General features: G+C 53.6%; 8 protein-coding genes across 8 annotated transcripts; 6 read left to right on the forward strand and 2 right to left on the reverse strand.

The window, feature by feature from the left end:
• Positions 1–573: 573 nt before the first annotated feature.
• AYL99_03974 (hypothetical protein) lies at positions 574–4,481 on the forward strand (the record flags this gene model as incomplete). Its single annotated transcript, XM_018835488.1, has 5 exons — positions 574–829; positions 882–941; positions 997–1,273; positions 1,371–4,320; positions 4,380–4,481. 5 exons carry the CDS (start codon positions 574–576, stop codon positions 4,479–4,481), a joined length of 3,645 nt encoding a protein of 1,214 aa, XP_018695138.1.
• Positions 4,482–6,191: 1,710 nt separating this feature from the next.
• Positions 6,192–7,498, forward strand: AYL99_03975 (hypothetical protein; the record flags this gene model as incomplete). Its single annotated transcript, XM_018835489.1, has 3 exons — positions 6,192–6,309; positions 6,377–6,510; positions 6,572–7,498. The coding sequence occupies 3 exons, from the start codon at positions 6,192–6,194 to the stop codon at positions 7,496–7,498; spliced, it is 1,179 nt and encodes a 392-aa protein (XP_018695139.1).
• A 2,023-nt stretch (positions 7,499–9,521) lies between these two features.
• AYL99_03976 (hypothetical protein) lies at positions 9,522–10,551 on the forward strand (the record flags this gene model as incomplete). The annotated part of the gene is made up of 2 exons (XM_018835490.1): positions 9,522–9,659; positions 9,718–10,551. The coding sequence occupies 2 exons, from the start codon at positions 9,522–9,524 to the stop codon at positions 10,549–10,551; spliced, it is 972 nt and encodes a 323-aa protein (XP_018695140.1).
• A 721-nt stretch (positions 10,552–11,272) lies between these two features.
• AYL99_03977 (hypothetical protein) lies at positions 11,273–12,997 on the reverse strand (the record flags this gene model as incomplete). The annotated part of the gene is made up of 1 exon (XM_018835491.1): positions 11,273–12,997. The coding sequence occupies one exon, from the start codon at positions 12,995–12,997 to the stop codon at positions 11,273–11,275; it is 1,725 nt and encodes a 574-aa protein (XP_018695141.1).
• A 418-nt stretch (positions 12,998–13,415) lies between these two features.
• On the forward strand, positions 13,416–14,276 carry AYL99_03978 (hypothetical protein; the record flags this gene model as incomplete). The annotated part of the gene is made up of 1 exon (XM_018835492.1): positions 13,416–14,276. One exon carries the CDS (start codon positions 13,416–13,418, stop codon positions 14,274–14,276), a length of 861 nt encoding a protein of 286 aa, XP_018695142.1.
• A 693-nt stretch (positions 14,277–14,969) lies between these two features.
• On the forward strand, positions 14,970–19,974 carry AYL99_03979 (hypothetical protein; the record flags this gene model as incomplete). The annotated part of the gene is made up of 2 exons (XM_018835493.1): positions 14,970–15,299; positions 15,358–19,974. The coding sequence occupies 2 exons, from the start codon at positions 14,970–14,972 to the stop codon at positions 19,972–19,974; spliced, it is 4,947 nt and encodes a 1,648-aa protein (XP_018695143.1).
• A 2,058-nt stretch (positions 19,975–22,032) lies between these two features.
• Positions 22,033–23,199, reverse strand: AYL99_03980 (hypothetical protein; the record flags this gene model as incomplete). The annotated part of the gene is made up of 1 exon (XM_018835494.1): positions 22,033–23,199. One exon carries the CDS (start codon positions 23,197–23,199, stop codon positions 22,033–22,035), a length of 1,167 nt encoding a protein of 388 aa, XP_018695144.1.
• A 249-nt stretch (positions 23,200–23,448) lies between these two features.
• Positions 23,449–24,565, forward strand: AYL99_03981 (hypothetical protein; the record flags this gene model as incomplete). Its single annotated transcript, XM_018835495.1, has 3 exons — positions 23,449–23,866; positions 23,920–24,078; positions 24,132–24,565. The coding sequence occupies 3 exons, from the start codon at positions 23,449–23,451 to the stop codon at positions 24,563–24,565; spliced, it is 1,011 nt and encodes a 336-aa protein (XP_018695145.1).
• Between the last annotated feature and the right edge of the window lie 325 nt (positions 24,566–24,890).

A 24,890-nucleotide genomic window follows, 5' to 3' on the forward strand; every position in this document is an offset into this window, starting at 1 on the left:
CCATGCTTCTCCCCCTGCCTTTCTTCTTGCGCTTTTTGTCGGCCTGCGCCTCAATGTACTCGAACGTGTTGGAGTCCCCCGCTGCCTTCTCTGTCTTGGTCCTGCCGAATGATGTCGATCATGTCCAAGCACTCTTCCGATTTCAAGAGGCACAATAACATGAAGTTGAGGCCATTCCATCTTGGTGGCATCTCTCCTTCGTCGCTTCTTCGCCCCTTCTTTGCCTTTTCAGTCTCCACCAAGCACATAGACCACGTTGAGAATTGTACATTGAGGTTCCCTGATGCTACCAGATGAAAGAACTTTACTAGGGTAGAATAGCAGGTACTACTGGCACATAGATATATATCACACCTGCGGAGCTCAATCCATTCTTATTGGCCAGTGAAAGCGGCAGTGCCTAAGCGTGAGCGTTACACTTGCGGTGTGACAAGAGCCGTCAAAACCAGCAAGGAAATCCAGACTGCACCCGCCCCGCCCCCATCAGCGCTTCTGACCTTCTCCTCCAACATGTCGTCCCTATAGAACCCCTCTCCAATGACTTGAAGCAACCACCAAATGCCGTATACGACCATGCCGCTATCATCCAGAGGCCGCTCTTCACGTCTGCAAGGCGCAAAACCGGCGGACTCAGAAGAGCCCCTACGCATCCCCGGGCCGGAGGTGGAGCAACGTTCTAACGCGTCGTCGTCTTCCTCTTCAACACACGCTGGACCATCCAGTCCTGCAGCTGGGAGCACGGAGCCCAGGGAGCGTGTGGTAATTGTAGTATACGACTTGGATGAGGAGTCACCTAGTGATCAGAAAGCTGGAAGAAACACTCGCAAAAGTACTCAAGAGCAAAGTCGGAAAAGCGCTCAGAAGTTTACTCGGAAAAGCAGTCGAAGAAATAGTCCAGAAACTGCCCGGGAAAGCCTCTCAGAAAGCACTCGAACTGTGCAGTATGACTTGACAAGCAGTCCTGCAGCGCAGAAGACAGTCTCGCTACAGCCACAGCCACCGCCACCCCAAAGTCAATCAACACCAAGACCATCGGAACACCGCCTCCCGCACCACGCTCCTACGAAACCACCGGCGACAAGGCCACCGCAGAGCTTGTCGTCAGAGCCGCGGACCTATCGACTGCGGAATCGTGGGTCCTTACCGGAGCCGTCATCGGAACCACCACTGGCACGATCGACACCAAATCTATTGACGCAAACGCGACCAGGAAGGGCGGGGAAATTTCAGGCACATTCGACGTCAAGTCAACCATCGAGTTCACCACCAGGAAGTCCGCACCCAGCAGATACACCACAACCACTTTCAATGCCAAGACACCCAGAGCGATCGCCAGCGCACACACAGCCAGCTGATTTCCTGTCGGCAAGCCCATCAACACCTCCACCGTCCAAGGTTTTCCCCGGTATACAAAGGTCCTCCGCATCACCGCTGCGAGAAGGCGCCGAACCCGATGCAGCAGGAACTGCATCCTCAACGTTGGCGTCGAGAGTAAGTCCAGCTAAAACAGCAACTCCCGAAACCATCAGCCATGCAAGCTCGGAGGAGGAGGAATCATCGGGTGAAACTATTTCCAGTGGCTCAAATACGGGCAGGGCTTCCAAAAAGGCATTCAGATTTGTCTACCGGACGCGAGAACGACGACAAATAGGCAAAGACAGCATAATGCACGAAGGAGATAGGGAATCGTCCAGTGTGAGCCAAGAAGACCAAAACACCGTCGACCGTTTTCTGATGCTGGCGAGAGATATATGTCGACAGTCACGCGCCTCGCAGCAAGAAAAGGCCGTAGCCGAGCTGAGGCAGGCCGCTGTCGATGCAGCGGAGTGTGACAGTCCCGATCTTGATCCAAGTCTGCGAGACCCTTTCGAGGCGCTTACCAAAGCGAGACGGAGAGATTACAACACCGGGAAGCCATCTTCAATAGAAGGGAAAAACAAGGGGGCCCCCGCACCTCGAGAGCGTCTTTCAAACATCTCGATGAAGAAATCCGTACAGCCACTAGAAAGACACCTTGACAAGATAGGCGTGAGTTTTCTTGCACCAAACCTTCGGACCGTCAGGACCGTTGAGAGCCGTAAGACCCGCAGGACCCGCAGGACTCGTGGGGGCGGTGACGGCGACATAGACGATAAGTCCTTAGATGCCGATATCTTGGAGTTCGAGCAGCAACATATTTTGGACCGCGGAGCCATGAAAGAACAGCGCAAGTGCCAAGAATTGATATGGCTTTGGCAGGGTCGTATCAAGAAATTTGTCAAGCGACCGGAAATCCTCAAGAGCAACGTCCTATACTTCTTTGTGCAAGATCGTTTTGAACCCGAGCGCCAAGTTGACTTCAAGGGCATGAAGAACTGTCTCGCGGCATGGAAAAAGGAGCAACAGCGTGGGTGCCGAATGTGCAAGCTGGCTGATCCAGAGAGTCGGCACAGTTGTTTGGAGAAAGGCTTCAAAGACCTGCCCCAACCCAATGATCGGGATCTTATTTTCGCGGGACTGATGGCCTACGCCTTTCATGAGGTGACTGGGTCAACTCTGTGGCACTGGGCCCTCGACGGGATCATAAAACCGCGATATGAGGAGTCCGAGGCAGCCAACTTGCAAGACCCCGGCTTCTGCTTGATTTGCTTTTGTCACCTATGTCCGATTCACGGAGCATTCGACCAGCCCTCTAGCGACGAGGAGGATGACCTGACATTACGCAGAGCACTCATCAACGATGATGAAGGTGGTCTTAACATACGCAAGTTTGTGTCACGCCCTAGTGCCAAGCTCAGCGCTCAGGAGAACGCTCACGCTCACCTATGCGGCATATTCTGTGTAGATCCCTCCACAAGTTTGCGAGGTCTAATAGGGAGACAGCCCGACGGGACCATCAAGGGCGCCAGCCGGACGCCGGAAGATTATATTCGACCCGTACTAGCGGATAGCGAGTTGTGCCAGTCGACATGCTTCTGGGATATCAACAACCGCCGTGATATTATGCTATCAGACGTTCACTTCCAACCATTCTTGCTGGATTCCCAACGAGAGAGGACTGAGCAGCTCCTGAGCTTCTATCTCCACAATCAACGAGCTCCTTGCCTCATCTCACGAGCACTTGGGAGCGTTACCTGCACATTGGTCTTCAACCATATCATCTTCTTGACCTTCAAAGTCCAGCACCCTGCCATTCCACGCCCTGTCTCTGCGCAGATGATCGATCAGCCACATCCAATCCCAACAACAGGCCAGAAAAGTAAGAAGACGGATTTTGAGGCAAGTGGGGACATGAACAAACGTAAACCGTTCTTCCCTTGTTCCCACAAGGGGCCGTGCAGCAGCGACAACCCGGCGTGCTCATGTGCGGCCGACAAGGTACACTGTGAATGGTTCTGCGGATGTGACGAGTCTTGCAAACGACGTTTCTGGGGGTGCAGCTGCAAAGCTAAAGGGAGAAAGACATGCTTTCAGGACAGCAACTGCGCGTGCTGGAAGCTCAACCGTGAATGCGATCCGCATCTCTGCCTCAAATGTGGTGTGCTTGATGTTCTAGATTCTTTCAATAAGTACCGGAACGACGTTCGACAAGGTCGCTGTCGAAATTGCCAGATCCAGTCGAATCTGCCTGCTAGGACAATCAAGGCTCCCAGCCAGATACATGGCAACGGACTTTTCAGCGGCGTCGACTATGCCAAGGGTGATTTTATCGGTGAATATGTTGGAGAGATCATTAGCCAAAGGGAGGCCGACCGGAGAGGCGTACTCTACACTCTTGGAAAGCGATTATATCTCTTCACCCTCAACGCGACACAGGAGGTTGACGCGTACTATTACGGCAATAAGATGAGGTATATGAACAATTCGGGTAAGGACGAGCATATCAACGTGGTGCCCTACAGTCGTTTGTGCGGTGGGGTGATGCGGCTCGGACTGTTTGCCAAACGAAATGTCCGTGCCGGGGAAGAGCTGCTGTGGAATTATGGTTTCGGCGAGGAAGTGACCAAGGGTTTCTGGGAACCAGGAGAGAAGCCGCCAAAAGACAGACAGAGTCTGCCTTCTCCTCAGCAGCGTCTCACAGGTACAAAGGGAAGAAATACGCGAGCAAAAGAAAGCGTCGACTCCGCCACCCAGGAGCAGAGCAGCCAGCGTAGCCAGTCTCCCACAGAGCCTCCGCCGCAGAGGCGCAAGAGGTGGATTTCTAAGGTTCCTGAGGGCACGAAAGCAGATTCGACCACTGATGACGAGGAAGCGGACAGGGCAGGAGGGGCAAAAGAGCGAGCTATCGAAATCCCTGATTCAGATGATTCAGATGATTCAACTCATGACAATCGTGGCAAAGTATATGAGGATAATGTGGATGCTGAATCTGATTGTGACTCTGACGGTCCGACCGATAGCTCGCGACGAAGAATGTCCAAGAAGCCCAAGCAGCAAATGCACAAAACGACGAAACGGCGACGAAACGGCGACAGTCCTCGACGCCAAGGGTACAACACTAGGTCGGACGGGAGAAGACTGATGTCAAGGGGCACACGTTGAGCATAGTCGGGACGGCGGAGAAGCCCCAGCAAAGGGAACAAGCGAGCAGTCCTCCGTACGAGATACTCCGTATATACCGAGTACCTTAGTTTATCCAAGCTCGTTTGACTTTGTGTGGGTCGTTGGCGTGCCTCGTGGAGATCGGCCAGGAACAATGGAAGCTTGCGGCGAATGACAGGAACTGATGTTCCCTTCCTAGACGGGGCCAGCATTCATTCCAGCTGCAGGGCTTGCGTGACGGACATGGTCTATCTGTTAGCTACCTACTCTGTAAAGGCTAGTCACGCCGAGAAACCAGCCGGATAGTGGCGGTGCTACATTCCTTACAGTAGCGTCATTGGTTGATATTAGCCTGTTGGAACAGGTGGTTGCAATGGTGATAGCAGTGGTATGAGGGTAGGCGGCTGGATCCGATGCTCTGTCCTCTGTACCTGCGCTGTACAAGCTTTACAGGAGAAAGAAGATGAGTCGTCTGTAGATGTCCAGCTTGTTCCGTGGAGGGGAAGCTGATGGATGCTCTCCAAAGCGTTCCTCTATCTTCTGATTGTTCGATGCAATTCGATGACGTGAGCGGCGTGGCCGTGGTGGCTGGCCCCGCTGGGTTGCTCTAGTTACTCGGTGCAGGTTAGGCGGCAAGCAGCAGTCCGTTGAGTGGGAGCTTGTCCCCTGTACAACCCCCCCGCTTGCCACCTGGTATCACCTATCACCGCCTATGTAGATGCTAGCTACCTGTCCTAGCTGCTTAGCTACTGTAGCTGGCGGTCGCAAGCGGTTACTCGGCCCTTATTCATCCATCTTCAAGTGCCTGGATGGCATCCGTTTCCCCAATAGACCAGCTCCAGCTCAAAAACCTGCAGCTTCCCCAAGCTCAGCCAGAGCTTCGACCTTTTTTTCAAAAAGCTCGAGTCTCCTCCCCATCCTGTCTGTACCTGCATTGCCCGAACATTTCGTCCCCCCCTGCCCTCATTCCGTCACACATCTGGCTGAGCCTGGCTTTGGTGAGTCCGATATTGTTGGTTTCTATTCTCGCTTTGGATAGATGGTACGGGTGCGGAGTCCGACAACGAAACATCCAGGCAACACCCGTTCGGCGGCGGTGGAGCTGGGAGCTGGAAGGTGACGCTGTGGCGGGCCCCTGTCTCCATCGCTGTCACTGCGAGTGTCTCTCCCTGCCTCTTCGTCACCACTCCAGAAGTCTTGTCGGAGGGCAATCCTGGGGGCTGGAAACACCCAGACACCTAGGCACCTCATTAATGCGCCCCCCCTTCCCCCCAAGCTTGGTCGCCGTCACCCCATTCGATCCACGGGCTCCCGCACCATTCCGAGACGTCATTCAGGCCCTGGCGCTCAAACTCAGAGCAACCTCGTCACCCGTACAAACATGCTCTTGGTGCCACTGACATCTTCGCTGACCTTCTTATCTCTCTACACTTTCCTCACAACAACCATTGTCTGGTCATATTAAGCTGCTGGCACCATTTTGAGAAAACTCCTATCAATCTTTGCTAACACAACATCGCGCACTAAGAGCGCTTAGATTCGCCCTCGGCTACTTCCTGCCTGCTGTAATCCAGCTGAGCACGATTGTTTCGCCTCTCACAGACCACCTCCCTTGACTCACTCACTCACCAAGACCACAAACACCACCATCCTTACTCCCGTCCTTCAAGATGCATCGAACATACTCTATGCGCCAATCGCGCGCTCCTACAGCTTCTCAGATTGAGAACCCCCCTCCGCCGCCGTCTTCCACAAAAAGTGGGCGCCTATTCGGTCGAGGCAACTTTGGTACACAGCGACCCTTGGGACCTTACGGTCACACACTGCAGCGAGTAGTGCTGACACAAAGAAACAGGACATGCTTTTCGAAAGGGGACCGCTGGCGCATTTGGGCCAGACCTAGCCAAGAAGCTTTCTCAGCTCGTTAAGATGGAGAAAAATGTCATGCGCAGCATGGAACTAGTGGGTCGAGAACGAATGGAGGTCGCTGTAAGTAGCCCGCCCTAATGTGACCGTGGGATGCCTTCGTGTCTGACTGATTGCCCAACAGCAACAACTCTCCCTGTGGGGTGAAGGCTGCGACGAGGACGTCAGTGACGTGACGGACAAGCTCGGTGTTTTGATCTATGAGATTGGCGAACTGGAAGATCAGTTCGTGGACCGCTACGATCAATACCGTGTTACCATCAAGTCGATCCGAAACATCGAAGCGTCGGTGCAGCCTTCGCGAGATCGCAAGCAGAAGATTACGGACCAGATTGCGCAGCTCAAGTACAAAGAACCCAACAGCCCCCGAATCGTCGTTCTCGAGCAGGAACTTGTCCGAGCCGAGGCCGAATCGCTCGTGGCCGAAGCGCAGCTTTCCAACATCACCCGCGAAAAGCTCAAGGCGGCTTTCAATTACCAGTTTGATGCGATTCGCGAACATTGCGAGAAGGTCGCCATCATTGCTGGCTACGGAAAGCACCTGTTGAATCTCATCGACGACACCCCCGTCACGCCGGGCGAGACGCGCAATGCGTATGACGGGTATGAGGCTTCCAAGGCCATCATTCAGGACTGCGAGGATGCCTTGACCAACTGGGTGTCGTCCACGGCACAGGTCAGCGCGAAGCTGTCCACTCGGTCACGTACTCTCAGCCAGAGACGGAAAGCTAAGGCCGAGGGAGTTGATCTGGCCAGTCAGGACCCCCCAATGAAGAACGACCGCGACGGCTGGGTCCCGGCGGGCCAACACGGTGAGTATGAGCAAGAAGAAGAGGAGGAGGAAGAAGAGGAAGAAGAGGAGAGACCGCAACAGACCAATGGTGAGTTCTTGATGCCGGCGTTTGCACGCGCCCGTTCTCCTCCACAGCTTGGACATGAGATCTCGGACACTAACTCGGATTCTACACCACAGGTCAACATGCCGTGGCCGCTTAGGAATCAGGTGCGATCTCCACCAACACGAGCTCGATTGCGGACGAAGATGGCATGATCAGGTTATCACGATGATGATGACAAAGATGATGAGGAAATATGGCTGGGAGAAATGAAGTGGACGATGAGAGTACTGTTCCGATGGAGATGGACGAAATGAAGCCCACGACGGGACCCCATTGGATGGCGCAGCAGGAAATCCGGAGTCGATACACGGGCGAGTGGACACAGCAGAGGAATTGCGCTCTTTTTGTCTCTTATCTTTTGAATCCGCGATAATACACCGTCGTCGCCGAGATTGTGTGGCATGCAAAACAGAAGGAAAAGGGAGTTGCTGACATGTTGTGCCACAGCAGTAATACTAATAGCAGCAGAATCTGGCCTGTTTTGGGGGAGTCGCAATAAAAATGGATGGATGTATTGGTTACGCGGCCCCTGAAGCACACATCAGAGAGCCTTTTGTCCCTTTTTCCATTTCCATTTTCCCATTCAACTTCTTCGATGGCTTTTCTCGAAGCCAGAGAGAGGGAATGCAGGTCACGTGGCAACGGAGCTGGAAGGTGATCGCGTGGCCACGACTGGGACGTCTATAAATAGATCATCCCATGAGCTGATGGCCTTTTGCTTATCCAAGCCCAAGATTGTTGGAGGTGGCGTCGAGTATTCAGTACCCAACTCCGTACGAGTCGTAGTGCCGCGTACAATCCTGCATGCCTAGAACGGCAGTATTACTCGTAGTGCTTGTAGGATCACAGGGTTGATCCTTCCCGCTAGGAGAAATTGCTCGTCAGGGACGGCAACGAGGCCAGCTTTGTATCTATCCTCTGACCTGTATATTGGACACACGCATTTACAGTGCCTTGATGACTTGCCAAGATAGGTGAAATATATGTATGTGTATATTACATCGTATCCAGTATTCGACTCGGGAGGCTGTGACAGTTCTGAGGAGAGGGGACTTCTCCTATGGATGCCGGTACGAGAGCCTCGGTCATATGCTTTGACTCCAGCATATTACTGCCGCCGTCGACATCGTAATAATGGGCAAATTCACCACGTCCCGCCTATGGCACGACAAGGGCAATGAAAGGGGAACAGAAATGCTCCATACAGGGCCCCCAATCTTGCGCCAGTCAGCACGACGACGATCCCTCCGCCTAGCAAATTTCAGCCGCTTCGGTTGCGTTGTACGGTCCATCCTGCGTACTGCGCCTGCGCCTGCGCCCGCGCCCTCCCCAAGCAACGCAACCAAGCACCTCGTCCCAAGATGCATTGAGCAAATAATGCCGAGCCACCAACTCTCCTCCTGGAGGGAAATAAGAAGTCTCGACATGAGTTCGTCGTTCAAGTCCAGACCGTCCTCACTTGACTCTACCGAGTACAGCACGTACTCGACCACTCGTTCGTCCTTCAGCTGCTCTTCGCTTTTTTCTCTTCGCTGCTTACTCTCCCTAGTCTCTATTATTATTACCTTCCGTCTTCTCTCATCCCTATCGCCATCGCCATCCACGCTCCATCCACCCTATCGGGATTGGTCCCTGCACATTGTCCATCTCTGGCAATTCGCCTGTCCTCGACTGCACGCACGCTGTGGCTGCGGCTGCGGCTGCAAGCTCCACCTCCACCTAAAACCCTAGACCGAGTTTCGCTGCGACCGCTAGCCTAGTAGTGAGCCTGCAGACAGCTACTACTCCTCCTGCTGAAAACTGCCCCCATAATCTTACGGCCCCCGACCCAAAGACCATCTGTCACATCTCACCTTGTTCGCCATTATCTTTCTCTTTTCCCTTTTCCTTGAGCGACACGGAGAAGAAAAAAGTTGATCTTGTAACCTCTTCTCCCTTCATCTTCGACATCTGGTTCTCACAAAGTCTCTCGTTTGCATTTGCTTTGGCCCTGAAGATCGAAACACCAGCGTCCGCCTCGAACGTTGATCACTTTTCCCCGCACCTGAGACCGTTGGTGCCGTTTACTCTCCAAAAGGCTCAGCTGAAAGGCAATTGAAAAAAAAGGCGATTTCGTCTCACTTCCTCAGAGAACACACAACCTCTCTCTCACACCCAGACAACATCATATCCAGCATGGTCAATCCAGGCCGTGTCTGCTGCATCGCAGCGCCATTCCTTCTCTCAATAGCCGTCCTAATATGTGTGGTGCTGATATTCATCGCTGGCACATACGATCGCAATAAGACACTGGACAATCTATACTTTGTCAAGGTAAGCACCGTTATGAGGAGTATTAGAATACCCTGTCTAACACCGGTGGCACCTCTAGATTGATATGACGAACCTCACATTAACCTCCTCCGCCAACCTTCTTTCAGGAGACAACTCCAACACGACCTTGTTGGGTGGTGCCCTCGAAGCGGCCAAGCAGTCCTTGGGCATGAAAGACTTCTACACCGTCTACCTCCGCAGCTACTGCAGTTGGAACGGCAACGACACATTTGCAAACTGCACGGACCCCAAGTCCTACTTTTGGTTCAACCCGATCAAGATCTGGGGCTTGAACAACACCGGCGTCCCCGTCGACGACTACCTGCCCAAGAGCTTTACAGATGGTGTGAAGGTGTATCACGACGCTTCCAAGGCCATCTTCTACTTGTACATTGGCGCCCTAATCGCTTCGGTCGTCACCATTCTTGTGGGCATCTCCGCCATATTCTCGAGATGGGGCTCGTTCTTCACCACCTTCTGTGCGACCGCCATGGCTCTGCTTCTCGTGGCAGGATCCGTCACCGCCACCGCCGTCTACATCGTCCTCAAGACGGCCTTGAACAACACCCTGAAAAAGGAATACGGCATTGATACCACCTTGGGCAGCTCTGTGTTCTCCGTCACGTGGATCGGCAGCGCCTTCGCCATCGGTGCCGCCTTCTTCTGGCTGCTGAGCGTCTGCTGCTGCAGTGGCAGAAGCCCCTACAACCCAGGCAGCAAGGAGGCCAGACGCACGAGGGCGGAGAAGACGCCGTACACGTACGAGAGGGTGGGAAGTCCCTACATGGGCCCCAGCGACCAGCAGAGTGTGCCGCTGAACACGCTCAACCCCCAGCCGTATGCGCCGCAACGAGGCGCCGCTTATGAGCCATTCAGACCGCAGGGTGTTTGAAGAAACCGGTTTTTCAAGGAATGAATGCGCTCTGGTCGGGCGTCGGTGTCGTTGGGGCTTTGGTTTTACGTTGCGTGTGGAGAGGGGAGTGGTGACACACTTGTTGTGGGGGAGGGTCAGGAAAAGGGACTGGACAGGTAGGAAATGATTCTGGAGTTTTGAGTATATATATATTTATATACATATATGTCTATGTCTTTGCTAGCTATCGGCGCGAAACAGTCCAGGCATTCATGCATGTCACGGTGGGATCTCAGCAGCGCTTTGGCAATAAAAAAAATATAAATACAATATTCATCCTATACTACACTTTATTCTACTATACTATACCATAGTACGTATGTGCATACGTATGTACGAACCGGTTCCATTGATTCTCCGGACCCTTCTTGAATATATGTTTATATATATACACAGTGCACCGTAGCTGACCAGAGAGGACCAGACGGATAGACAGACAGACATTAAATAGCGTAGCGTGACGGACCATACCAAGAGTGGTTATCGTAATGGTGATGTGCGTGTGCGAAGGACCTATGTACTTAGGTTGGGATATTCTATTCAGAAACCACGTAATATACTATTGCCTCGTAGTGGGGGATGGATCGCGGTCTCTTTTCCTCTTTATTTCACATTTATTCATTTGGTTTGATTTCATGTCATTCAACTTATTAATGGTCCCTTGCATGCACATTGGCCATGAGTTTCACCTTTTCCACCTTTACTCGACCACGCCCCTCCATCCTCCGCGTGGCTTGTATCCCACGAGGCCTTCGTCGCGAGCCACGTCGGCGGCGGTACGCCCCGTCAGGATGCTGAATTCGACGTCGCGGCCCAGGACGTGGAAAGGGGCGAAGCCGCCCAGGGCCTGGCCGACGTTGCGACCTTCTTCCTCTTCTTCTGCTTCTTGTTCTCGTTCTTCTCCCCTGCCAGCGCCCCCGTCGGAACGGCGGGCCTTCGCAGCCTCAGACCCGGACAAAGGTGAGGACAGGCGCGGCCGCTCCCACACCCTCTGCCCAAAGGCGATCTGGTTCGTGGGGCGAAAGCCGCAGGCGGCGCGGTCCAGAGAGAGGAACCATCGGCGTTGGTGGATCGAGTTGATGCTGTTCGTCGCCCCCGGGTAGGCGTTGTTGCGGCGTATCACAGCTTCTTCGTCGAACTCCTCCGTTGGGAGGTTAGGTGGTTTCGGGGCGGCAGAGCGGGTGTCCGCTTGGTCGACGTAGACGGGATTTATAGTCTGCGGTGTGGTGGCTGGTGTGGGCTCGTGGTATTGCTCCGCAGCAACAGAATTAGACCGCTTCGGACGAGGTGGTGATGCTGTCCGTAGAAGAGAGGACACGCTCCGCTGGAACTTCGGAGACCGTCTCGAACTGCGGCGGTCGAAGTCAGAATCTGAAGATCCCTCGCCCAGGGGAGAGATTGGTCTCTCGGACTCCGTCGTGTCAGAATGCTCAGGCTGTGATTTCCGACGCGCTGGGCCGGTCGGGTTCTGCTTGTTCCTCTTCCGTCGCTTGAACGCGGGCGCCGCAGGTTGCACGACTCGGTTGTTGTCGTGGGTGAGTCTCAGGCTGAGCGTGTAGTTCCTTGGTAGCCGTGTACCGTGCAGACGGAGCTTGATTTTGCGGTTCTGGAACGCGCGGTGGAGTTTCGATGGTTCCGACTCTGCCTTTTCTTTGCATGGGACGTCGCTATCAGAGTCCAAGTCTGAACCTTCCGTGGCGGTCGCGTCGTCAGTAGCGCTGGCTTTCCCAGAAGAGGAATCGTAGGGCAACACCTCGTATTCTCCGGTGTCCCAGAGCAGCATGGTGCCCGTGTCATGCGAGGCGGTCTCGATGAGATGATTCCACAAGTTATGCACTCGGGTCTCGGTGGCGTTGCGGTTCAACTTCCTGCTGTTCGGATCACCGGGCAGGCCGTACATGATGGCGAAGCTGACGGAGCTCGTTGCGTTACATTGCAGCCGAAGATCATAGTGGGTGCCTGCGATCGGATGGTCGTGCTGGTGAACGACGAAATGGTGCCCTCTGTCGTTGAGATTGCGGCGGTACAGGGCTAGCCAGTTTGAGTGTGAGAGACGGGGCTGGCCTCCAATGGGCGGACGCGTCGCCGCGAGGAGCTTGGACGAAAAGAAAGACACATGGTCGCGGATCTCAATTTCACCAGCTTCGACTGCTGCCGTGGTCGAGTTGGTGGTCAACGAGGTTGTGAGGTCGGGATACGTGTGGGATTTGCGGCTCAGACGCCGGGGATTGGCAGGTGGAGGGGAGATCGATCGTCTGAGGGAAGCTGGCAAAGCGAGGGCCGACTCAGCAGACTGTGTTGCCGAGTGGGCCGTTGGATCCTCTATAGCTGCATTAGGGCTGTGTCTCTTCATTAAGGAACGTGGTGTTGAAGTTGCGAAGAGTCCGAAAAGGGAAAGTCCCGGAACGAGTTCCATTCGGCGCATGATGTCATTGCCAAGCCTCCAGTTCCGCTGATGACAAAGAGTCGAGGCCTGCAGCTGGTTGGTGGGCGGTTCTTGCGCCGCTATTTGCATTTCACTCTCTCTGTCGCTTACCCAAGGATTGGGTAACCACCACAAAGCTGTTTGCTCCCTTGGGTGCTCTGTGCCTGAGAATTGACTTACAAAGTCTCCTATAATGCGTCCACGAGGTTGTTCTCGAGGTGTCCACCATGCTCTATTCGATAGCCAGGTCTAGGTATATAAGTTTCGTTCCCACTCAATGTTCTCCCACCTGTTCCATCAAAAAACCAGAGTCTTCATAACATCCACAGCACTTCTCACAGCAATCGCAGCGATTTTCATGCTTAGCAGCACCAACACACAAGATCCCATGAGAGCAACCGCCGTCCTGAAAGCAACCATGTCGAACCTATCCCACGCAAAGATCGTTCCCCGCCCCTCCAAGACCCGTGGCGCAGCCAATCATGGCTGGCTCGACACCAAACACACCTTCTCCTTTGCCGGCTGGTATGACCCCAGATACACTCAATTCGGATCCCTGCGGGTCTTGAACGAAGACCGTGTCATGCCTGGCGAAGGGTTCCCGACACACTTCCACCAAAACGCCGAAATCTTCTCCTATGTGCTGTCAGGCGAGCTGACCCATCGCGATTCGATGCAAAAGAAAGGTGCAGAGTCTCAAGACAAGGACAAATTCTTCCGCCTCCACCGTGGCGATGTGCAGTTCACCACGGGCGGCAAGGGCATCTCTCACAGCGAGTACAATGAACACAACAAGGACTGGGTGCACTTCCTCCAGATCTGGGCACTGCCATGGAAGAGGAATTTGCCCCCCATCTATCACACCAGCACGTTTTCCGAGGAGGACAAACGCAAGAATTTTGTCACAATCATCACTCCATTGAAGGCGGGTCCCAATGCGACCCTGGAGGATGAGAAGGCCGCTATCCCCGCCAAGGAGGGCACCATCCCCATCCACGCCGACCTTGTCTTCAGTGCAGGCATCATCCCCACGAACAATTCATTCACTTACCAGGTTGGCGGCGGAGATGTCGTCAGCTCCAAATCCGACCGAAAAGTGTACATCCACTTACCTGAAACGAAAGGCGGAAAGGCCAAAATCCGGCTGGACGGACGAGAGGACGCAATACTTAAGGAAGGAGATGGCGCATACGTGAGTCATGTCAACGCGGGTGACATGCTCAAGGTTGAAAGCATCGGTGACGCAGAGGCCGAGGTGGTAGTCATCGACTCGGAGTAAAAGGCCCAAGAGAGCATTGGATAACGGGAAAACTGGGAGTATGGATGGATTGGATGGACTGGATGTCTTACGTAGCGTACGAGCTGTCAATGAATAACTGTGTATATCTGCCTCTAACAATGTTGTTCACCCTAATAGTGGCCTTGTTCTGCCCACACAGTATCTCTGACACATGCATATGTAAAATCCATACACGGGGTGAGTCATTGCGAATTCCGCAGGATCGGGGATCTGCGACTAGCAAAGATAGTAGCTGGTGAACGGGAGGGATACGTGGATTCTCTGCCAATGGTCATTGAGAAAGATGCTTGTAGTCGTCAACCGCCTTAGCGAGGAAGCTCTCGACCTGCCCAATCTTGTTCCACCTCCCGAATACGAGTTGCATCACATTTCTTCAACCGCTGGAATTCAGCTGCAACGGTTCGACCATATCCATCTACTAACAAAAACAAGTGAGAACTACGCAGCGCCATCAGGTGGAGTTTGTTGGTGAAGCTGCACGGCTTCCGGGTTCCGCACTGCACTACATCAGTGATCATTGCCCTTCCCGCCGCCTCTAGAATTAATAATTTTTCCTTCATACAATAACACCTTGGTTGCATCGACGTCGCCGTTTATATCAATATCAATATCAATTACCATGTCCTTCAAAGGTCGAGCTCTCTGATCGCACTTGCTTTGGCCCGACCCATCATGACGGCGCACCACACCTCAACATCGGTCGCAATCTCGATAGCATGTCTCGCTGTTGTGGGTGCCTTATCAACTCCAGCATTTCGCCAGGTTCTCCTTCGCCTTCGAGCAAAAAAAGACCAATATCAAGAGCTCTCTCAGTGTTATGAGGACAAGGATGGAAAAGCCACCGAGGAATCTCAACGGGCATATTCTGACTTTATTGTGCGACTAATACTAATCATCATCTCAACCATTGCTTTTCTTGATGCGTTGGCCACCGCTATTCTGACGACTACTCGTCCGCAACTGTCTCTCACTCTCGAACAATGGCTCCAATTTGCAACCTGGGTACGTCTGGCGGCCGATGTCATTTATCATTGGAGCTACAGCGTCTGACATGTTTTAGGTGCTGGTTTTGTTTCAAGCCATTGCCATCTATGTCACGCCTTCGTCGAGGCAGCGATATCGTCTGGGAATCTTTACAGCCTTCTCAAGCTTGCTCATTGCCGTCGCTGTGGCTGTGGAGAATATTTCGCTCTGGCAGTCCAACGTCGCCCCGCTGCCACGCAACGCTCACCTCACTCTCTCGCTCGTCCAGTTCATCTGTGGGATCCTCCTAGTCTTCACCAGCCTGTTAATCCCCCGGCGGCCCGATGTCTATTGGAATGACAAAGTAGTCGACCGACAAAACACTGTTTCTGCCCTATCAAAGCTCACCTTCTCCTGGGCCTCGGCGATTCTGTCTTTTGCGGCCGAGAATAGGGGCCTGGACTACGAGGACCTTTACGAGATTGACCACGACGCGCGTTCTCGAGAATTAAGGGCCAACTTCGAAGCCGTCGGCCGCAAAGACAAGTTATGGAAGACGCTCTTCTGGTCGCACAAGTGGGCCTTCATCTCTCAGTGGATCATGCAAGCAACGTGCTCGATTACGGATTTTCTGCCCCAAGTCGCCCTCTACTTCATTTTGAGAACACTCGAAGCGAGGGATGAAGGTAAAGATGTCGCGCTCTCATCATGGCTATTGGTGATTGGTCTCGGTCTATCCATCACATTTTCATCGTGGCTCGAGGCTTGGATGTTCTTTGTCACATTCATGAGGATCGGCATCCCCATCTATGAACAGTTGTCCGCCGTCGTGTTTGGCAAAGCTATTCGACGCAAGGATGTCAAGGGCACCGGCAAGAAGCAGGAAGAGGAACAGGCCAACGGCAATCTGAACGGTGAGGTCGTGGTCAACATCGACGCTGGCCAAAAGGGAGAAGATCGAACTCCGGCAGAGGACGAAGATGGGGACTTCCAGAAGTCGAAGCAAAGCACCATTAACTTGGTCGGGGTCGACTCGAAGCGGATCTCGGATTTCGCGACATTCAACTATGTCTTCCTTGGGTCTGCCATTAAATTGATCTTTGCCATTGGCTTCTTGTCGAAGTTAATTGGCCCTATTCCCTTGCTGGCTGGGCTGGCGGCTCCCGCACTGATCACCCCTATCAACATCATAGCCGCCAAGCGCTATGCCACTGCGCAAGACGACCTCATGAAATACCGGGACCAGAAAATGGCTGTAGTAACTGAAGCTCTGCAAGGCATCCGTCAAATTAAGTTCAGTGCCCTTGAGAGGGACTGGTATGAAAAGATCCTCGAGACTCGGAGGAGGGAACTGAAGACGCAGTGGCAAGTGTTTGTGTATGACACTACATTGATCAGCATTTGGATTTTCGGACCCGTCATGCTGGCCGCCGTTTCATTGACAACATATGTGTTGATCTACAAGCAATTGACTGCGTCGGTGGCATTTACGACAATTTCGGTCTTCGAAGCCATTGAGATGACATTGGCGGTCATTCCTGAGATGATAACAGACCTTCTCGATGCTATAGTGTCGGCGAATCGGGTTCAAGAATACCTTGACGCCCCTGAGCGCATTGACAGCACCAAGCCTGGGAGCTCTGTGGCATTCAAAGACGCCACAATCTCTTGGCCGTCAGACAACCCGGAGAACGAGGAGAACCAGTTCACGTTGCGTAATTTAAACCTCGCCTTCCCCGAGAACGAATTGAGTGTCATCTCGGGTCGTACAGGGTCTGGCAAGAGCTTGCTCCTTGCTTCCATCATCGGCGAGGCCGAAGTCCTTGGCGGCGAACTCTTCGTTCCTCGACCACCGCCAGCGGACCAGCGATATGACTCGCGTGCTAACAGAAGTAACTGGTTGATTGAGTCTTCCATTGCCTTTGTTGCTCAAATCCCCTGGATCGAGAATGCCACCATCCGAGACAACATCCTGTTCGGGCTCCCCTTGGACAACGACCGTTACCAAAAGGTTCTGCACGCATGTGCTTTGACAAAGGACTTGGAAATGTTGCCAGATGGAGAACTCACCGACATTGGCGCAAACGGAATCAATCTGAGCGGGGGGCAGAAATGGCGAGTCTCATTTGCTCGTGCCTTGTACTCGAGGGCCGGGATCCTCGTGTTGGATGATATCTTCTCAGCGGTGGACGCACACGTCGGTCGGCATCTGTTCGAACAAGCCCTCGTAGGTGAGCTTGGCGAAGGCAGAACAAGAATCCTTGTGACGCATCATGTCGCCCTGTGCCTCCCCAAAACAAACTACAGCGTCCTGTTGTCCAACGGCACCGTGGAACAAGCAGGTAAAACAGAGGAACTGCGGCGCAGCGGGAAACTCAAATCAATCCTGGCGGAAGAGGATGAACAAGAGCAAAAGAGAGATGAGGAAGAGGAAGCTGTCGAAAACCTCACGGTCGACGACGGCGGTGGTCTTCAGAAGTTATTGACCAACCAGTCACGTCGCTCGAGGCGGAAATCTGCCCTCAGTGATGTCGGTGACAATCTAATGCGACGTCCGTCGCGTGCAAGCCTCAATGATGCGAAGCAAAACCGCAGCGTGCCAAAGAAATTTACAGAAGACGAGAAGCGAGAGACAGGTGCAGTCAAGTCCAAGATCTACGCGGCCTATCTCAAAGCTTCTGGCGGGTTCGGTTACTGGATCTTCATCCTGGCCGTCTTTGGTGTTTGGGTGGCTATCTACCTAGGCAGGTCGTATTGGATCAGCGTGTGGACGAGATCATACCGTACGGAAGCGGAGCATGTCTTTCCCCAGAGGCTGGTCTCGCAATCTCTGAGCACCCTCTATCACAATCTTCACTCTCGGTACTCCGCTGCGGCCATTGATCCCGACCTTCGATATTACCTAGGGGTCTATCTCGGCATCTCTCTCGCCGCATGGCTGATTGGCACAATTCGCTATTTTTTCGTCTTCATGGCCTCGATTCGCGCATCCAAGGTGCTGTTCGAGGGCCTGGCCTTTGCTGTTCTGCGCGCCCCTCTAAGATGGCTCGATACCGTGCCAGTTGGACGTATCCTCAATCGCTTCACCTCCGACTTCAACATGCTGGATTCGCGCATCGCGATGGATCTGGCCTTCATGCTCCACAACATGATGCACGTCCTGTCTGTCGTGATTGCGGGGCTATTCGTGTCACCTTTCATGATCGTCTTTGCAATCGGACTTCTCTCGGTGTCGATGTATTATGCACTGCGTTATCTTGCTGGTGCCCGAGAGGTGAAGAGATTGGAAAGCAATGCCAAGTCGCCTGTCTTCGAGCAGTTCGGCTCGGTGCTCATGGGCATCGGGACAATCCGTGCGTTCGACAAGTCTGACGCATACCTTGACAAGATGTACGCCAAAATTGATCGACATTGTCGCGCATACTGGCATCTGTGGTTGTTCAACCGATGGATGGGATTGCGTTTGAACATGGTTGGTGCACTCTTCGCGGCCATCACCGCGGCCCTCATTGTTTCGATTACGAGTATTGACTCGAGTCTCGCGGGATTTGCCTTGAGTTTCGCCCTCGGAATGAGCGAAGGGGTGATCTGGTTCTTACGGCAGTACTCGAACGTGGAGTTGGACATGAACGCCACGGAGAGAATCGTGGAATACAGCAACATTACCACGGAGAATCAAGGAGGCGTGGACGCACCCGCAGCGTGGCCTACTGAGGGAAATCTCGAGGTCAACGATCTGGTCGTCGCCTACGCACCCGACCTTCCACCGGTGTTGAAGGGTTTGACGTTCAAGGTGACGAAGAATCAACGGGTCGGCGTTGTTGGACGCACGGGCGCCGGGAAATCTTCGCTTACACTCGCGTTGTTCCGATTCCTCGAAGCTCGCAGTGGAAGCATCTACATTGATGGGGTCGATATCTCCAAGATCAAGCTGTACGATTTGCGGTCGCGGCTGGCGATCATCCCGCAGGACCCCGTGCTCTTCTCGGGGACGGTGAGGAGCAACCTCGATCCGTTTGAGCAGCAGACAGACAAGGAATTGAAGGAAGCGTTGGCACGGGTGCATTTGATTTCATCGACCACCGCTTCATCGTCGGCTGTGGCCAGTGGAAGCGCGACGCCCATTCCAGATCAGCACGACACGGAGACGGCCTCCAACATCAACATCTTCCGCAGCCTCTCCTCCAAGATCTCTGAAGGCGGGCTGAACCTCTCGCAAGGCCAGCGACAACTCCTCTGCCTCGCCCGGGCCATCGTCTCGCGGCCCAAGATTATGGTATTGGACGAGGCCACGTCGGCGGTGGACATGGAAACGGACGCCTTGATCCAGCGGAGCATCCGGGAGGAGTTTACAGACAGCACGTTAATCGTGATTGCGCACCGGCTGAGCACAATCGCGGACTTTGACAAGATCCTGGTCATGGGCGAAGGGAAGGTGCTCGAGTTTGACCACCCGCGAGAGCTGATGAGGAAGAAAGGAGGCGTGTTCCGAGGCATGGTCGAGATGAGCGGCGAGAGGACCGAGTTAGAGAGGATCATGGGCATCAGCACCACCGTTGGCGTCGGCGTCAGTGCGGACGGGCAGGGAAAAGAACAGGAACAAAGCCAGAGCCGTGAAGTCAAGGCAGGGACGAGTGCCACTGCGACCGCCAATGGTGGGAGGACCACTGGGGACGACGACTCGGAGGGCGGCGGCGGCGGATGGGGGATCTGATTCGGAAAAACACCGAGGGAAGAAGAGAGTGCCATCCCTGCGCCATCCCCTTCTTGCCCCCTTGAAAAAAGTAGCCACAAAAAGGCGATATCAAAAAGCGGGAGAATCTTTGCCTTTTTTCACTTCGGTGACATGTGCGGTTTGCACGCACCAACGTACATAATAGTAGTTAGTAGACCAGAAAGGAGTTTGAGAAGGAAGTGGCATGGCATGGTATGGCATGGTATGGCATGGTATGGCTCTATGACAAAGGACAATATGATTTTGATAGAGCTTCATTTCTAATTCTGAGTTCCTCGTAGCCTGAGGGAACGGAGTTGTGTTCCGAGGGTGGCTTGTATGTACATATGTACGTATCTATTCTTGTTTTATATGAAAAAAGGAGACGATGGTAGGGATAATATGAGATGATACGGCCGGAACATCTATCTGTCCATCAATCTATCTGGCGATTTTTACAGCCTTGCCATTTTCTGGCTTAGTCCAGCACGGGCACGGGCTTGGGCTTCGGCGACGACACTCCCGAAGTATGTCCCCTACATAATGAGCTGCCTGATGAGAGAATATGATGATGATGGTGTTGATAGGGCAGTGCATGAGTGAACAGGAGGTAAGTAAGGTAGGAAGGAGGAGGAGGAGGAGGAAGGAAGGATGGCAGGCTGTCTATCCGCGAACAGCACAAGGGAGGGGAGCGTCGCTCGGTACGGAAAGTACAGGGTACAGCGTCGCGCAAGTCCATGGTCGAAAGAGGAAGGCTTTGTGCAAAAGGGAAGGTGTCGTCGAAATGAATGGGTGCTGCACAGCGTGAGCATCCAACTTGGTCGAATCACAGGCGATGGATGGAGGAACAACACAACACCTGTTCTAACGGGCAGACGTCTGCGAACACAACGGCGACGTCGGAGTCTGGGGGCAGCAGTGGGGGACGATGACATCTAAGGAAGGCGTTCTGAAAGGTAATGCGTATAGAAAGAATGCGGCATGCACGGGGAAAAGAGTGCATATAAGGAAGGCGTTCTAAAAAGGAAGACATGTGGAATGAAGCATCCGTGGCAAAAGGAGTAACGCACCGCAGAAGAAGGGAAAATATTGACGGCGAAGAGGAGACCGAAAGGGAAGGCGTCCAGGAGAGGAAACCGTACGGGTGTCTTGTACACGTATGAAGATGAAGACGAGATGTGGGGAAACATCGAGGCCACTACTGTTTCTGGGACAGCGTTGGCTGGAAGAGAGAGGCATACAGGAGGCCGTAGAGTGAACAACGCTTGGTATAGCATGTTGAAAGAGGAAGCCGTCCGAGAGAGGAAAGCGTTGACACCATGCTTGATGCAAGGCCAAACTCCACCATGTCGGGTGTGGCTTCAGCTCGTTGAGTGATCATCTGATATAAAAGCCCGGCACCTCGACCTGTCCCTCAATGCACAGTTGTCTCGTGTTTCGTTGAATCCATGGGCAAGTCGTGAAGGCGTCAGAGCCACACCCTCACTTCCCAAACAACCACACAATATGGCTGTAGATTACGTGATGGGAGCGACCTGGGAGGCTTTCGGGCACAGGAACCAGGGATCTGAAGGTCGGCACCCCACCACCCTCTGCAGCCAGTGTTCCTGAATATAGGTGAATGCTCTTCACGCCTGTCTGTCCCTTTCTTGCACCAGTGGTCCGGCAGCAGGAGTCCCCCTCCTCAAATGATCCCTTGTCGGTTACCCAGCAAAGAGTCCGCGGGTGGTTCACTGTCGACTGTGGCTGAGAGTCTGATCATCTGGGCGCGGCGTTCGAACCAGACACTTCGACAATCTCCCATCTGTACGGGAACGGGTTCCCGCCATCACTCAACTAAAAAGACTCTGGAAGACAGACTTGGAGTCTCTGAGTCGACCGCTAGTGCCACTGTACGTTATAAGCTGGCGCTCGCTATGCCATAGCCCGTACGTGGTGGACGGGGGCACGACTGGGAGGTGCTCGTCCCGACAACGGAAAGTCGGTGGGTAATGTACCCAGATCTGCTCAGCCTTCTAAGTCCATAAGTCAGACCATCGACGCTGGCAATAAACGTGGCTATAATTCATCCTTACTTGTAAGACCGTCACGTCTCTTGACAGGGTTCGCTGCCGCCGAGACCTCGAAGAATCCCTCCAGTTCCATATATTCGGCCGCAAACACGGCAGTCAGAAGCGCCCAGTCTTCGACGGTGGGAATGTCTAGATGCTCGCCGTCGTCCCTCATCGTATGCCAGACGGAAGGAAAACGGCCAGGGATGAGATGCAAAACTTGCACGCCTCTGGCAATGAAAGGGATATGGTCGTCTTGCATGACATAGCTGTTGAATCTATCGGTCTCCTTTTTGTCCTTTTCCGGCAGCCAAGTGTGCGATGGGTTACTTCTGAACAGGCCCAGTTTGCGCAGTCGTTGCTCGGCTTCGGCCATTTTCACATACGACCAATGGGACGTATGCTGCCAGGAAGGGATCGGAAGGTCTTCTGGGGAGCCAAGAAGGTCGAGGAGAACAAACAACTCGATAGAATCGAGGTAACTTTTGTAGATACTCATGGCAGGGTGCATGGTGTGCTCCCACTCTTCGGCTAGCGATCTTGCTCCGTATATACTGTCGGTATCTGACCAGCTGAAAAAGGCCTCCTCGCCGTCGAGAAACAGCACCTGTATCCCCTTTTGCTCCTCGAAGTCAGGATCCGTGAACCCTTGCTCTTGCATCGTCGCCCACTTCTTCGCCAGAGCAGCATCTATGGATCTGATGGCATGCATGATCATGGCACATGGTGCGGCGGAATCCGTTGCACCAATGAATCCGTCCGGCTGGTACTTTGAGTCGTAGTGCGCTACCAGGGTCAAGCGACCGACATCGCCGGACTGCGACCACGGGGGGTCTCGACTGGCAATCAGGTTCACAAAGGGCACCTCGGTGTCTCCGTGGGTGGGAGTCTTCGAGGTCGAATTTTGGAAAGTCAAGGACCACTCCGGCAAGAAGGTGTGGAAGAAATCGACGAAATGTCGGAGGACCTTTTTGGAACCATCGGTACCAGGCACTCGAGGTATCAGGATCGGCGCCAGGAGATTCCCAGTGTGTATATCAAAATCGCTGGTATCCGGTCGGGGGAGACCACGTTGAAGGGTTTCATCGGACAGTGGGATATACGCCAGGACTCCTGGCCATATCGATATCAACGATATCACGGTCGAGAGCCATGTCAGCGCCCAGCACCGCATTTTCACAGAAGGGACAGAAGGGGCAGGAGGGGCACGATCATTGAAACATCATCATAGCAGCTGGAAAGTATCAAGGAGGGAGGGAGGGTGGGAGGCCATTGACTGAGAGTGTTGTCGGTCATGTTTAATTCTCGGCGCAGTTTCCGCCGCAGGACGCGCGGATCTCCAACTCCAATGCGCCGTTGCACTCGCGTTTCGCAACTTCTACCAAAAGTGATTGAGAGCAGTTCGACGCCACGACTGAGACAGATGAGAAGCCTGCCCCCAGCTCTGGTGGCTGAAGTCCGCTATGCCTTTCAGTCCTGCTCTAGGCAGTATACTGCCTCCAGAAGGACCCAGTTCAGCACCCTGCATGCAAGGCTAAAAAAAGATTCCCAGCACCCCAAGAGCGACAATGTTCCCATCCAAGTGGTCCACAGCCAGCTGCAGGCTCAGAAAACGAGCCTCCCTCGACCGTTGATACCGCCAGCCCCAAGAGCATCGGAGAGCAAGGAACTGGTCCCCCAGGAAGAGCAGGAAAGGACTCTCGACACAGGCCGCAAGGTCGAGGTACCGTTCAAGGTCATTCCGAAGGCCGAGATCGCTCCAAACTTGACCCTGTCTCCCAAAGAACGGCTCCATATTGAGCAGTTGACAAGGCGACTACCTCCCCGGCCCGAACCCAAGGGTGCGTGTTTCATGCAAGTTTCTGTGGCGGGAAGATACACTGACTCGGCACAGTGTACAAGAAGAGATTACGCATCTATACGGCTGGCAACGGGAGGATATATATGCTCACCTTCCTTCGTTTCACCACGATAGCCGCCCTGACTTTTGTTACCGTCATCGTGGCCCCAGCCCACTGGGTTAGTGGGAGTTCATTGTGGACTGTAGCTGGCAGTGAGTGTTCCCTTGTCGACGCAATATCCGGCCGCTGAGCTAGAGTTCTGCAGTATGGCTGGCAGGCTTGACGCCGTTCATCTTCGTAAACTGGGCGTTGAGACCAATGGTGACGGAGATCTTCCTTCGGCTTCCAGCATCGGCTCAGACATCCCCCAAAGTAGCCATGGCTTATGCCAAAAGCCTACCGGGGGATGCGACACTGGACCTCAGGTTCATGCGATCATTCACTATCACGGATGTAGTGACATTGAGGATCGCCAACACGAGACCGATGAGAAGCCTCTTTCGGCCCGTTAGCTTTGAATGGGTTGGACCGATGGTGGAACGCGGTGGGTTCCTAAGACCGAACCCGACTCAGTTCTATGTACGGCCTGAATCGGCGAGTGGAAGAGCAGCAAGGGATGTCACTCCGGGGATCTGGAGCAAAGTGTACGAGAGACTTACTGGGGTCGAAAGCAACGCAGTGTCCAAATGGCGGCGATGATCGCGGTACGAATTCATCACAAACCGCACCTCACCTCACTTCACCTCACTCTTCACTTCACTTCACGCAACCATATTGAAGATGGCTGCCCATATAGGGTGCTCTGGTATTCACTGACCGTACCTTCGTCTCGCCAAGTCCAGCAGTCACTCGTCTTCTTCTCTCTGATTAACCTCTCTCTCCTCACCCTCACCTTTGGCCATCTCGTCTCTACTTCTCTCCCTCGATTCGAAACACGTCTTCCTTTCGCCACTGCTTCGTTTCTTTTCCTTCTACACGTGCATCTAACAGAGCCTCTCACAGCACCCCATTCAAAAACATCCAT

Source organism: Fonsecaea erecta (assembly GCF_001651985.1).
Source record: "Fonsecaea erecta strain CBS 125763 chromosome Unknown Scaff3, whole genome shotgun sequence".
Lineage (NCBI taxonomy): Eukaryota > Fungi > Ascomycota > Eurotiomycetes > Chaetothyriales > Herpotrichiellaceae > Fonsecaea > Fonsecaea erecta.